Source organism: Ambystoma mexicanum, chromosome 1p (assembly GCF_040938575.1).
Source record: "Ambystoma mexicanum isolate Mex_15411 chromosome 1p, UKY_AmexF1_1, whole genome shotgun sequence".
Classification (NCBI taxonomy): domain Eukaryota; kingdom Metazoa; phylum Chordata; class Amphibia; order Caudata; family Ambystomatidae; genus Ambystoma; species Ambystoma mexicanum.
The window spans coordinates 278,291,523-278,305,223 of NC_090921.1; the positions used below are offsets into that span (position 1 = coordinate 278,291,523).

The window sequence follows — 13,701 nt, forward strand, 5'->3', positions numbered from 1 at the left end:
GAACACATTTTTCGAGGGCCACGTAAGAATGTCCTTTGTTCAAAAATAGGTGCTAGTCGATTTTCTTGTCTAGCTTCAGAGTTTACTTTCGTGATGATTTCTGTTCAATGAGGAGTAGACTTTAGGACTGTTTTGGCTTCGTGTATCTGAAGAGTCTTCTGGGCTTTATTGGGAAGCATGTTTAGGGCAGACTTCTTAGTGAAGTTGGTTTGGGAAAACAAGTTAGGTTGTGGCATTTCTGATGATGTTTGCACTTCGGGTGGTTCTTTGCCTGTTTTATTCGAAACTCCCACTATTTTCTCCTGTGATTTCTGAATTGCATTAGTTTGAGTTGCAACTGATAAGCTCTTCCTAAATTGGGACTGGTCTTCACATGAAGTTTCAGTAGTTCGATCTTTTCTCTGTGGAGTGTCCGTCATTGTTCCTAGCTCTTTTGAATTTGTTTTTCCGGCCTCCGTTGCCATGGCATAGCCTCCAGGTGGATCAATGTTGTGTACATTAGGGCCGTTATGGTTTTGTGGTCTTTTAAGGTTTAGTTGAGCGCCTCATAAAGTTTACTAAATGGTGCAAGGGCGATCGTAACAGCTGAGATAATGGCAAAAATGTTGGGTTTCTTGCTTGGTGTTTCTTTGCCCACCGTCTGGGAATCTCACTTAGTCGCCGGTTTCTTTGTGGAGTGGTCAAGAGCAGCTGTTGTACTTGATGCAAAGCAGAGATTTCTCTCATGCTCACCGGCTTAGCTGAGGGAATTGCCTTGTTATTCTTTGCGGAACGTGGCGAGGGTTCCTTGAGTTTCCCTTGGTCACTACTAGTTGTCTTTTTCATCTTGTCTCCCATCGTTCGTTGAGCAACCTTGGGCTGTATTGAAGTATGAGGGTGTAACTCCCTTGATTGAGGAGATGTAGTTCCAGTTTTCAAGGTTTCGGAATTTGTTATTGAAATTGGACTTTTCACAGGGAACGCCTGTGCCAAATGGGGCTGAATGTCAGAGAGAGGCGTCCCAATGGGAGACTTTCGCTGCAAGAGGGCTGCATTCATACCTGGTTGTCCAAAGTGCCACTTTATTGGGGGTGAGGTGCGATCTTGCCGCCCTTTAATATGTGCTGTCTTTACTGGTGTGGACTGTAGCGAATTGGGATTTTGTATGATTTTTTCTAAGGTTAAGTCTTCAACCCCCTCCAGTATTTCCGCATCTGATAGTTCACAGTTTTGGACTTGAGGTACTGGAGGTACTTTCCCTAATTTACAAAAGAACCTTTCGAGCACATTTGTATTGGGGGGTCTCAATAAGATTAGTTTACTGAGCTTACAGAGGTGCACCCTTTGGGTCTGGATTTTTTTTATTTGGTTTATTCCTTGTTTGTTTGTGTTGGGCTGACGTCTTGGAGAAAAGATTGGAGTTTTTCATGTGTTTCTTTGCCAAGGATGGTCCTGATGGACTTTCCGAATGCTTTCCCTGTTTTTTTTGTGATTGGTCACACACCTCCAGGAAGTTGTCAATACTGATGGCTAGGTATTTTTATAGGATGAATACATATTGAATAAACAATTAACATTCTGGTGGTCTTTCATGTGGTTTGATATTTGTAAGGCTAATGACATTTTGTATTCTTTAATTTCACAAATAAGATGTTATATTCTTACATATTTCATAAACATTTATGGTTGTACATTTGTTTATATTTATAGGATCTAAGTAGTCTCCTGAAAATGGGTGCATCAATTGCCCAAAACGTGTTGAGCAGTTTATCACTAGAAACTGACCCTCACGAGAATCATATAGATAGATCAACGAGTATGTTTTGAATGGACTAAATCAATGTGTTTATGTTGTATAAGAACACATGACTGGTTGCCTTAATTTCTGTAAATTTGTCGATATAAAATGCATTATAAACTGCTGTTTAAGAATGATGTGATTTATGTTATTGATTAAGGCTTATAATTGAAACATTTACAGAAACAAAAGTTTTTCTTCAGATTATGGAAATGGACATAATATTAAAGATAGTTTTATTTTACCAATTTCAAAAGCTTTGGTTTTGTCCAATTTGAGAGTGCTGGATTATCCCTATCAAAGTCTGGATTGAATAAAAGGCATGCAATCAGGACATAAGTAGACTTCCAGCCATCCCTCAAGAGTCCCCCATGCAATTCCCAGTCTATGAAATCCTTGAGTAGTTTCGGAAAGGTAGAAAGAAATATAATCTACCTTTTCACGTATACGTTTTGGATGTGACCTACTTTGCTTCCAATGCAAGGGCGATAATCCCAGCTGCTAGAGGGGCAGAGGCCGAGGTGCCTGTGTGTTGTTCCGTGCAGCGATAATGGAGGTCAGTCGTGACCTATTATGAGAAAATATTACATTTTTACATTTTAATATAATATACAATCTGCTCTTCATCCCCAACTCCCATGCATCCCCAATTTGTAATGGTTCCCCAAAAAACATTAACAAGTAAGCAGATAAATGCATTATAGCTACCTAAAACCACACTCTAGAGGAGCATCTCCTCAATGTAAAAAGGGGCACAAGTTCCTTTTAAAGGGCTCCAGTGCATCCAGCCGATAAAGGAGACAGAAACAAGAAAAGCAATCATCACACCAGCCATACTAGAGAGGAGGAGACAGAGGGAAAGACAATTTTAAGTATCTTAAGGCAGCACTAGTTCTGATGGCTAGTGTGTCATGTCTGTGATAGATATTTTATCTATGAAATTCCCCAGCTGCCTCAGAACATCGGTCACACTTTCTTAGTCTGTTTATGGCTAAGGAAGTGGGGAAAATGCCAGTAAGTGGGTCAAGTGAATATATAACATAGTATTAAGCTTTGCCCACTAGAAATGATGTTTTCAAGTCAGAACTTTAAATCACAACTATACATAAACTGAAACCGATGTTCTGTCAATTATGCAAACAACAAATTCAGATCACAATCATCTGCATGTGCTCTCTAATTTCCAAGACCTTGATAAATTACATGATGATGGTATCTCCAATAAATAGCCTAGTCTAGCTTCCCCATAACAATTGACAACAAAGCTGGCACCCAGAACAGCTCTGAATACAAAGCACCCAAAGACCCCTGTGTTATATAAATTTACTAAATCAATCACTCATAAACTTGCAGTGCTTTTTTAACATGGCAGCATGCAAAATCGTACACCTTATTCACCAATGCTTAAAATGCTCCTTTTTCCCAGATGAGTCCTAGTCTCAAAAATTAATTGGACACCAAGTCCCTCAGGGTAAACAGGGTACAGGATATACCCTAATCCAGAAGCCAGTAACCCTGCATAACTGGTTTTGAGAGCTCCACTCCTTTGTCATGCTTTGCATCATTTTAATCTTGGTTGTGCTCAGGAAAGAATCCTTTTGGCTATCCATGTGGAAAAATACAATGCAGGATCCTGCATTAAGCCACTGTTTGTAGAACAGAGTGAATGTAATATGGCTGTGGTCATAGAGTCATGGCTCTGTGAGCCCGGAATATCCAAAGCTGCAAGGGACATGACCAGGCAATAATCGTTTTAATAGCTCTGTGGAAGGCTGAATTCACATCTGCAGAGTTTGCCATGTTAAAAGCCTGCAAAGGGTCAATGTGTTGGTACAAATGAATTGGTGGCTGCCAAAATATTTGAATAAACGCAACTCTGTGATTGATGTTTGGGATTTACAGCATCTCTCACTATCCATGAAGTTAGGGTATATGCTCTAACTATTTTGTTAAAGAAAGGGTTCACTCATGTGTTCAATTTGTTCAATCGTAATGACATTCACAGCACACCATTTATTGATGCATTCAATAATATTTTTTTGTATCGCTTAATTTATATTCTAAAAAATGGATATCTGCGATCAGCACCGGGTCCCCATCCGCCATCTTGAGGTAATGTAATCCACTATAGTGCTCGTACACAAGTGTTACACAAACAAATACATGTATTTATTCATATACAGGAGGAACAATGCTCTTTTGATCACAACAGAACCTACAATAGATGATCAATCATATTTGATGGGAAGCAGTGAGCTTCTTACAATGGGATGAGTTTGAGGGACATTCTGACCAGGTTGTGTAGGGGAGTAAATGGAACAGTCACCGGGGACAATACATAAGTGGACATACATAGATTAAGGACAACCAACATTGGACATTTTTAAGTGCAGGTAGGAGGTACGGCCATATGCGCTCGAGACGTAACCATAATGGGTGGACTTCTACAATGGAGGCAGAGGAAGTTAGGGACAGAGTCAGGTTAGAGTCGATAGAAATATGTTAGCTAGCAGGCAGATGAGAGATAGGTCATAGCACACGCCCCTGTAAGTGACATCAGCTACCGCATACGCTAGGCAACTCCCCATGTTATGACGTTAGTGCACAGCAGAGTTAAATGTACCATCAATGCTTTTAGAACATCACTTTCTGCATACAAAATGCAGATAACACTCACTGCATACCTATATTTATTTTGTACACAAAGAAACGTTTGAAATATTATTGAATTTTATGCAGAATGAATCGAAGATGTTGAAGCCTTACTTTATTTGTATGGATTGTATTGAGATGTAAATAGTGAAATACATTGATTGGAGGCATTCAAATGGTGGCCAGTCATCAGTATACAAAAAAAAAAGCATCTATGAACAACCCTTTTTTAGTATCTAAATCAACACATCACCAAGAAAGTATGTCTGATTATATAATACATTTTTCTATTTTGCATTATTAGTAAGTAGCCTCATCGTTTCGTTTTGAAATATGATAATGTGCTCCATCAGCGATTCGGTTTTTCCAGTGATTATGCAGTCTCAATTCAAGGTTAAAATGAGGCTTTTAAAATAGGTGATTGTAAATTGCAATGCTCGATAGAGTTACATCCAAATCCATATCTCACAAACGTCTGTGACATAAGTCCAGATGAAAGGACGGGTTGTTTAAAGCACATGGCAGGTTAGTGTGCCGACTGCATAGTAGGTAACCCAACAAAAGCGTGCAAGTTGGGTGGTATTCTGAATATTTTACAACAGGGAGTGATACATTCACTTCTCGGCTTTTAACACCATCTGGCGGAACATGGGTCCTGTGACAAGGACAAGTTGGGCAGATGTACCTGTTGGTCGATCAATACGACTTTAATTTTGGCCCTAATTAATATGTTACATCTTTATCATTTTTATGTCAATACTAATAAATGTATAATCCCTATCTCTATCGGGCTACTTATATACCATTTCATAATTGAAAACACATTGTGTACTTATACAACGCTAGCAGGTTCAATTTTCCTTGTGTCACATCGTCTATCCTCGAATGAGTGTACATTTTTATTTGTGCGCCGTGCAATGTAGTCTATTTAAAACAAACAACCCCTTAATCAAACTAGATAGCTTGTAACAGTATATTCTGCGGAAGCCCACTCATATTCTCAGGGTCGTGTATCCATTTGAAGAGAAGGATGAAGGTCAGCAGTGTATGTATATGCTCATTAATACTTTTACGCCCAAACTAACATTTAACAAGCGGATACTTTCAATTATTTCCTGTCCTTGCTACTTTTTCTCAGCTGGTATTTTGTTTTTTGTCTACTTCGAAGTCTGCTCAGTAACATATGAATATCATCTCATATCCTAACAATCCACAATGTAATAAATATACACGACAATAAAAATAATGTATTGCGTATGTCTTCCAACTAATTCAAATTGGTGCAAATAGCTGATGTGAGTATAAAATTAGAAAAAATAGCCATCATTTGTAATATATCATTGTTATAGGTGATGTTCATGTAGATCAATACCAACATGTGCCTCTTACTCATATTAGTACTCATTTTATATTTGACAAACTCTGTTGCAGTAATTATTTGAGAGATTTCATTGACCAAACCATTATAAAAAATATCAACTCTTTGGGGGTCATTACGAGTTTGCCGGTATCCGGTAAAAGTGCAGGTAATACCATTTACCTGCACTTTTACCAGTCCAGCAAAGTATGGGTTTCAAAGAACTCAGATGCCTGAAATACCAGCACCGATAACTTATATAACTTATAGCTTATATAACTTAAGATAACTTATGTAACTTATCAATGCCGGTATTTCAGGCATCTGAGTTCCGTGAAACCTATACTTTGCTGGACCGGTAAAAGTGTGTAACACCACACCCGGAATTACCAGCACTGGTACAGAGCCACTCGAAAAAACCGGCAATGCCGGAAACCTTTGCTGTAATACCAGCACAAAGCTATCACCAGCACATTAGGAGCATGGATTTCCCGCTAATACCGGCAGAGTTTATCCAAGCCAGAGATACCACCACCTCAGAGCTGCCGGTAAACAGACCAAGGTGAAGTAAATAAGGTCACAGGTGCACTCAATCAATCCAGGCGCACCCAATGCACACAGGACCAGACAGTAGTAAAGCACCACACCCACACCAAAAACACTTCCCAACACAACCATGCTGCCACTCATTGTCGCTACCATGGACCTGGAAGCAATGCATGCTGATGTGCAGCTGATGGTGCTGGAGCAGCAGCAGTGGCGACAGGAGGCCAGAGATAGAAAGAGGAGGATGAGGATGGGGATAGAGGTGATGCAGGTGGCGAGGCAGAGGTGTGCCGTGATTCCCCCACACAAGGGTCACACCCTGGGCCCTCACAGACAGCCAGATACACACCCTGTACCACCTTAACAGGGAGCACATTCATGACTCCTTACACTAATCCAGTATGACATTGGGAGCAGGTTCGGCATCAGAACAGCCACACCACTGCTGTTGAAGCTGGTGTCGAACCTGCACTTTCTGGCCACTGGCATGTTCCAGTACTCTGTTAGCCAGTTGCATGGTATTTCGCAGCCTGTCTCATCCAGAGTGCTGGTGCAGGTACTGGAGGTGCTCCTGCACCATGTGGGTCAGCACATCGGCCTCCCAACCACCCAGGCACAGGTAAACGCCACCAAAGCCCGCTTCTCTGCGATTGTGGGCATGCACAATGTGTTGGCAGCTTTGGACTGCACACACGTATTAATGACATTTCAACGAATGAAAAAATAACTAATACCAAAATAATACATTTTGGAAAAAACAAAAAATGGGGTTGGGAGTGGGAAAAATGGTTTTGGGGGTGGGAGAAAAGTATAACTGAAAAAGGGGGGCCTATGGGGGATACACCCCCAAAAACAACAAAAAAGAAATTAGTTATTTTGGTATTAGGTGTTTTTATTTGTTTAAATTTCATTGTTGTTTTTTCTTTCGAAGAAATTACATGTAACCACGTAGAGCTGGTGCAACCCCACGCCTCAGAAGAGGACTACAGGAACCAAAAGCAGTTCCATTTCCTTAATGTCCAGGTGACATGTGATGCAGACCTGACCATCACACACTGCTGTGCCTGGTTCCCAGGATCAACCCACGACTTCATGGTCCTGCGGAACAGCACCCTGTCGGCATACATGACGCGTCATAGAGGATAAAGGACCTGGATGTTGCGCGAGTACATGTACATTTATACCTACATTGCAGCATGGACGACAGGAAAGGGTTTGGGAGGTATATGTCACAAATGCATGTCCGGCAAGCACCCAGCACATGCAGGACCAACCAGCGTAACCCTCAAGTGACAGGTCATGCAGGAGTAGCACATGACTGGGAATGTAGCAGTCACTGGCCATTTCAAACCCAAAAGGATATCCACAGGTAATGCACTACAGGTACCAGAATGCAACACCTCCCCCTTCCAATGCCAGTGAATCAGAAGGGCCATGAGATGTATGTCCTGGTGAGACATGGGGCATGCATGCACATACTGACCGCTGAGATTCCGATGTCTCAGGCAACACCACCGCTGAGCATCATTACTCACACATGTTAATGTCAATGGGTCTTATACCACTCACTGTTGCCACTTGCGTAGTCTCTTGGCGCTCTGGTGGATCTGCAATAGAAGTAGTGTTGGGGCTAATTGTTAGTGGACTTGAGAGGGAGAAAAGCAAGAGAGCTTTGATGTGCTGTTGACAGCTTCAGTTCGGAGAAACCGGTCACTGAGCATTGTGGCTTTTTTTGGTTGGTAGCTGTCATGTGGTTGTGGTGCGGTAGAGGTAACGTTGTGTTTAGGTCAGAGTTTGAGGGGGTGTATGCAGAACGGTCAGTTTTTAGTACGGTTTGTTAGTGGCAATACAATACATTTCCTACCCGCAGGAATCCATGCAAGTGTGACACTTCCCCACCCCTAAATAAATCCATCTAGGTGTGATGCATTTCCTGCCTCCAACAATCCATCTCAGAGAGCAGAACCTAGCACAATACAGATGTTACATAGTGCCAGTCTCAGGGCGCAGCAGGGAGCATAAGGCTGGGCTATATTATTAGACTAGATGCATGATGTGGCTAACCTACGCATACAGGCTAAGTGTAAAATATGACATGCCTTACTTACCGTAATAGTATTTCTGATGATTGTATCTGCTCAGATTCACATGCTGTGCATATGGTCCGACATCCAGTGGTAACCACAGAGTATTACATCTTGTCTTTCGGGGACCGAAAGGGGACGTCGGCATAGGCGTGTCCGTAACACTATCCCTATCGTGACGTGTAGTGTACCCAAAATCCCTCACGCGCCAAGGTCCATCCGATTGTATTGTTTCTGCCATAAGGCAGCCCAAGGCTATAGTGAGTGAGTACATAAAGAGAGAAGGTAGTAAGACGTCTATATTCCTTCCACCCCGAGCGGAGAAGTAGGGAGGGGCATCGTGAATCTAAGCAGATACAATCATCATAAATGCTATTATGGTAAGTAATGCATGTCTTCTGATGCTTGTTAATCTGCTTAGAATCTCATGCTGTGCATAGACTAGCAAGAGTACCCAGAGTTGGAGGTGGGTTGTGAGAAGGAACAGTAGAGAAAAGATGTCTTAATACTGCTTGTCCCACGTGAGAATCAGACCTAGAATGAGTGTCTAGGCAATAGTGTTTTGTAAAGATGTGTACAGAACTCCAGGTTGCCGCTTTGCAAATGGACTCAAGGGGAACATTTGCAATGAATGCTATGGATGCCCCAGTGCCTCGAGTAGAATGTGCTCTAGGCTTGAAGGGCAGTTCTCTCTTAGCAAGAGTGTAACATAGTGTGATGCATTTGACAATCCACCTTGAGATAGCTGATTTAGAGACAGGAACCCCTTCTCTACCAGCTGCCAGCGAAACGAAGAATTGTTTAGTTTTCCTCAGTGGTTTAGTTCTTTCCAGGTAGAACATGACTGCCTTGCGCACATCTAGTGTGTGTAGGCTTCTTTCGGCCATGTTAGAAGGGTTTTGGAAGAAAGTGGGTAGTTCGATTGATTGGTTCACATGGAACTTTGAGATAAATTTAGGCGCAAACCTGAGATGTGTGCGCAGAACTACCTTATCTTTGTGGACTGTAACAAAGGGGTCTAGAACAGAAAGAGCCTGTAGTTCGCTAACCCTTCTGATAGAAGTGATAGCCACTAGGAAGGCTGGTTTATAAGTCAGGTCTTTCAGACTTGCTTTATGCATAGGCTCAAAGGGGGCTCCCATGAGCCTGGTCAAAACCACATTCAGATCCCATCCAGGAGCTGGGTGAGAAATGAAAGTATTAATCCTCTTTACCCCTTCCATAAAGGCTTTAATCACCAATATTTTCCACCACAAAACCTTTTGTTGTGATGTGGTGTAGGCTGACAGAGCAGCCAGATGAACCTTTAGGGAATTGAAGACTAACCCAGTATCCAACAGATGGGTTAGATACAGCACAATGTGTATGGGTGAGCAATCGATGGGATTGACGCCCTTGGAGTTGCACCAGATGACAAAACGTTTCCATTTGCTGGCATAGCAATAACGTGGGTTCCATGTAATAATGTCCCCACAAAAATATCGCCATGCAAAAATATCGCCGAAAAATGGCCGTTTTTTGTGGGGACATTATTGCATGGAACATGCGGGGGACCCCCCGCAACCCCCAAACCCTTTTTTTTTTTGGCTGCCCCTATCCCCATCATATATATGGTCACCCATATAATATCGCCACAACCTTTTCCCGGCGATGATATGTACGGCGACCATATATATTACCTGATACCATAACGTGTATTAGGTTTATTCGCTTCCCTGAGTATGTCCATGCACCTCTGAGGGATTTGCAGGTGTCCAAACCCTATGACCTCAGGAGCCAAGCTGCTAAATTCCGAGTTTGTGGGCACCCCCCTGTCCTGAGACAACATGTTGTACGGGCAGGGTAGTTTCACTGCTGGGGAGAGGGACATTTCCATCAGGTGAGCGAACCAGGGTTGGCGGGCCCACATGGGGGCCACCAGTATCATGGTAACTGGTTCCTGCTGCATCTTGTGCACTATCTTGTTGCGAAAGGGAGTCGGGGGAAAAGCGTAGCCAAATTTCCCTGAACATGTTATCCAGAGACCATTCCCCTTGGATGGGTTCTGGAGTACCTGGAGGCGTAGTCTTGGCATTGGGCGTTCTCCTGAGTTGCGAACAGGTCGATCTCTGGGAAGCCCCATTCTGCGAAGACGTTGGACACAATGTCTTTGTGCAGCCGCCATTCGTATTCTTCGGGCAGAGGAAAATCTCTGCTGAGTACGTCTGCCAGAAGATTGAGTTCCCCTGGAACATGTTGGTACAACAGAAACATCTTGCGTTTGAGAGCCCATTTCCAAATGTTTTGGGACAGCTTGGATAGCCCCGGAGAGTGAGTGCCCCCCTGTTTGTTTGGGTAGTACATAGCTGTAGTGCTGTCCGTTAGAATCAGTACTGTCTTCCCTTGCAGTTGAACTTGAAAGGCTTTCAAAGCCTTGAAAACAGCTAAACTCCATTAGGTTTATATGGTTGGACGCTACCTGAGTAGACCAAACTCTGTGTGCTGTCTGCTGAAGCAGATGAGCTCCCCACCCTGTGAGAGATGAGTCTGTAGTGAGAGTGGCTTACACTGCAGGGGTGGTGAAGGTCATCCCCTTCAAGAGGTTTTCTCTTAACCACCACTGCAGAGAGAGAACGAGGGCTGGCGAGACAACTACCAAATCTTCCCATTGTCTGCTGGCCTGACACCACTAGCTGTTGAGCCACTCCTGCATGGGACGCATGCGCAGCCGCACGTGGGGAACCAAGTATATGCATGACGCCATCATTCCTAGCAAGCGCATGGCCTTGCGCACCGACCGCCACCTCCCGACTGGCTACATATTGAGGGATCTGAAAAAGCATGTTCTGAACCCTCTCGTTGGAGGGGAAGACGAGAACGTCCTTCGTCTGAATTAGAGCTCCCAGAAATTGTTTTATTTGACTGGGACTAAACTGGATTTCTTTTTGTTGATTGAGAAACCCAGACTGAAGAGGAGAGCTATTGTTTTTTGGGTGTTTGAAAAACATGCGTCGAACGAGTCCCCCGTAATGAGCCAGTCGTCGAGGTAAGAGTAAACTCGGACTGATAGTCTGCGCAGGTGTGCTGCTGCCACTGCCAGGACTTTGGTAAACACCCTCAGTGCCGAGGCGATGCCGAAGGGGAGCACCTTGAATTGGTAATGCCTGTCCAGGATCATAAACCTTAGGTATTTCCTGTGCGCTGGCAACATTGAAATATGAAAGTATGCATCTTTCATGTCCAATGTTGTCATGTAGTCCCCTTGTTTCAATAGTGGGATTACCTCCTGCAGTGTTATCATGCAAAACTTCTGGGGTTTTATAAACGTGTTCGCTGGGCGCAGGTCTAGAACACGGCGCATGGTGAGGTCCTTTTTGGGTACAAGCAAGTACACTGAATAAAACCCCTTGTTTACCTGAAGAATAGGGACGGCTTCTATGGCGTCCTTTCCCAGCAGTGCTTCCACCTCTTGATTCAGGATCTCCAGATGGTCCGGTGAAAGGCGCCAGGAGCGCGGCGGTCTGAATTGTGGAGGTCGGGCGAATTCCACGCAGTAACCATGGGCGACCGTCTTTAAGACCCACTGGTCTGAAGTTATCCCCTCCCATGCCATGAGGAAAGATGTTAATCGCCACCCGACCGGGGTGAAATGGGAGGGGACCTGGACTTGGTGGTCATTTCTGACTAGAGGCTGTGGCTCCTCTGGGATTGGGGCCTCTACCTCTGCCTTTGCCGTGTTTCTCACCCCTTTAAGGGTAGTAAGTGGGGCTTCCAGATGTTTGTCTTGTGTTGAAGCTACCCGTGCCGTAGTTGTTTTGACCAGCACAGGCTTGCCCTCGAAAGGACCGCCGAGAGTTATTAACCCTCTGGGAGGAGGGTTTCTGCGTAATTTGCTGCAGACACTTTAGAGTCTCATGCTCCTTCTTGGCTGTTTCCAAAGCCTCATCTACGGCTTTCCCGAAGAGGTTTGACTCCTCAATGGGTTTATTAATGAGGAAGGCCTGAGTTTCAGGTTTAAACCCTGATGTACGCAGCCAAGCGTGTCTTTTCAGTAGGGTCCCTTGGGCCAGGGACCTGCCCGCAGTTTCTGCAGTGTCTAGAGTGTTTTTGATGACATGCTGGTTAACTTGTCTTCCCTCCATTACAATGGAGAGAAGTTTTGACTTGGCGGGTTCAAGGACCTCAAGGAGGTCTTCCTGGAGCAAGTTCCATTGGGCGTCGGCATAGCTTGCCAATAGTGTAGTAGTATTAGCAATCCGCGTAGTATATGCGGCCGCTGACGTGACACGTTTGCCAAGGGCATACAGTCGCTTGGATTCCTTGTCCAGCGGTGATTCCCCTGTGGGTACCCCCCTGCCCTTTTCCAAGTGGTAGTCACTACCAATGAATCTGGGACGGCGTGTCCTCTGATGTATAAAGAATTGGAAGGGGAGGGGCGGAATAATTTTTCAACTCTTGGGTTCACTGCCCGAGTTTGAGCTGGTGACACCAATGAGGGAGCCACCCTTCTCTTGATAGAATTAAGGAGGGGGATGGCCTGGCGAGAGGGAGGCTTCTCCTTAACGATATCCTCTACAAAATCCTGCTCAGGTACAGCCTCTTGAGTGGAAATCTTAAAGTATTCAGCTGCTTTTTTCAACATGGAGTTGAATGCCATTTGGTCATCTACAGGAGAGGTCTGGCGAGCTGTGGTGGACGGAGGAGAATCCAGGCACAAAACATCAGTGTCCTGATCTTGGAGTGTCCATGCGTCTTGACCTTCCTGCTGGGTTTCTTCCCAGTTCTCCGTAGTGTCCTGTTGTTCTTCCTCATAACTTTGTAGGAATGAAGCTTCCTCTTCTTCATTATAAATGTCCCTATATGAGTCCATGTGGACAACGTCTTCCTGCTGAAAAGTAGAAGACTGATCTTCTTGAATTTGGAGGTTAGGGTCTCCCAGAGCCCTTTTCGGGGGGAGGATGATCAGTAAAACTGATAATCTTCTCCAGCCGATCCATACATCCTTCGAACTTCAGTGTAGTCCATTTAGTGGACCCAAACGGCCCTACAGGTGGAAGATTGGTCACCTCCGCCCTATGGCGTCAAAAAGAGCATCTTAGGGTGTCCGAAAGAGGCTCTCGACTATCAGCGTACTCATCATAAGAATCGGGTTCCCAATCCGTCTAAACTTTTTCCGCTGCTTGTCCCATAACTTTAGGCGGGACTGGGGTAAACCCACCGCCGCAGTAATTCTTTCGATGCTGCTTTTGATACAGGTTCCGATGGTTTATCGGTAGGCGTAGTACCTTCCGCGGCGCTAGGGGGCC

General features: G+C 44.2%; 1 protein-coding gene across 1 annotated transcript in view; it reads right to left on the reverse strand.

Moving 5' to 3' along the window:
* The window catches only part of PCSK4 (proprotein convertase subtilisin/kexin type 4), a 1,746,539-nt gene that overhangs the window by 220,744 nt on the left and 1,512,094 nt on the right, over nt 1-13,701 (reverse strand). Inside the window, exon 9 of the mRNA XM_069646705.1 lies at nt 2,245-2,345. Within this exon, the coding sequence (XP_069502806.1) occupies nt 2,245-2,345 (101 nt within the window). The remainder of the gene's footprint in view (nt 1-2,244; nt 2,346-13,701) is intronic.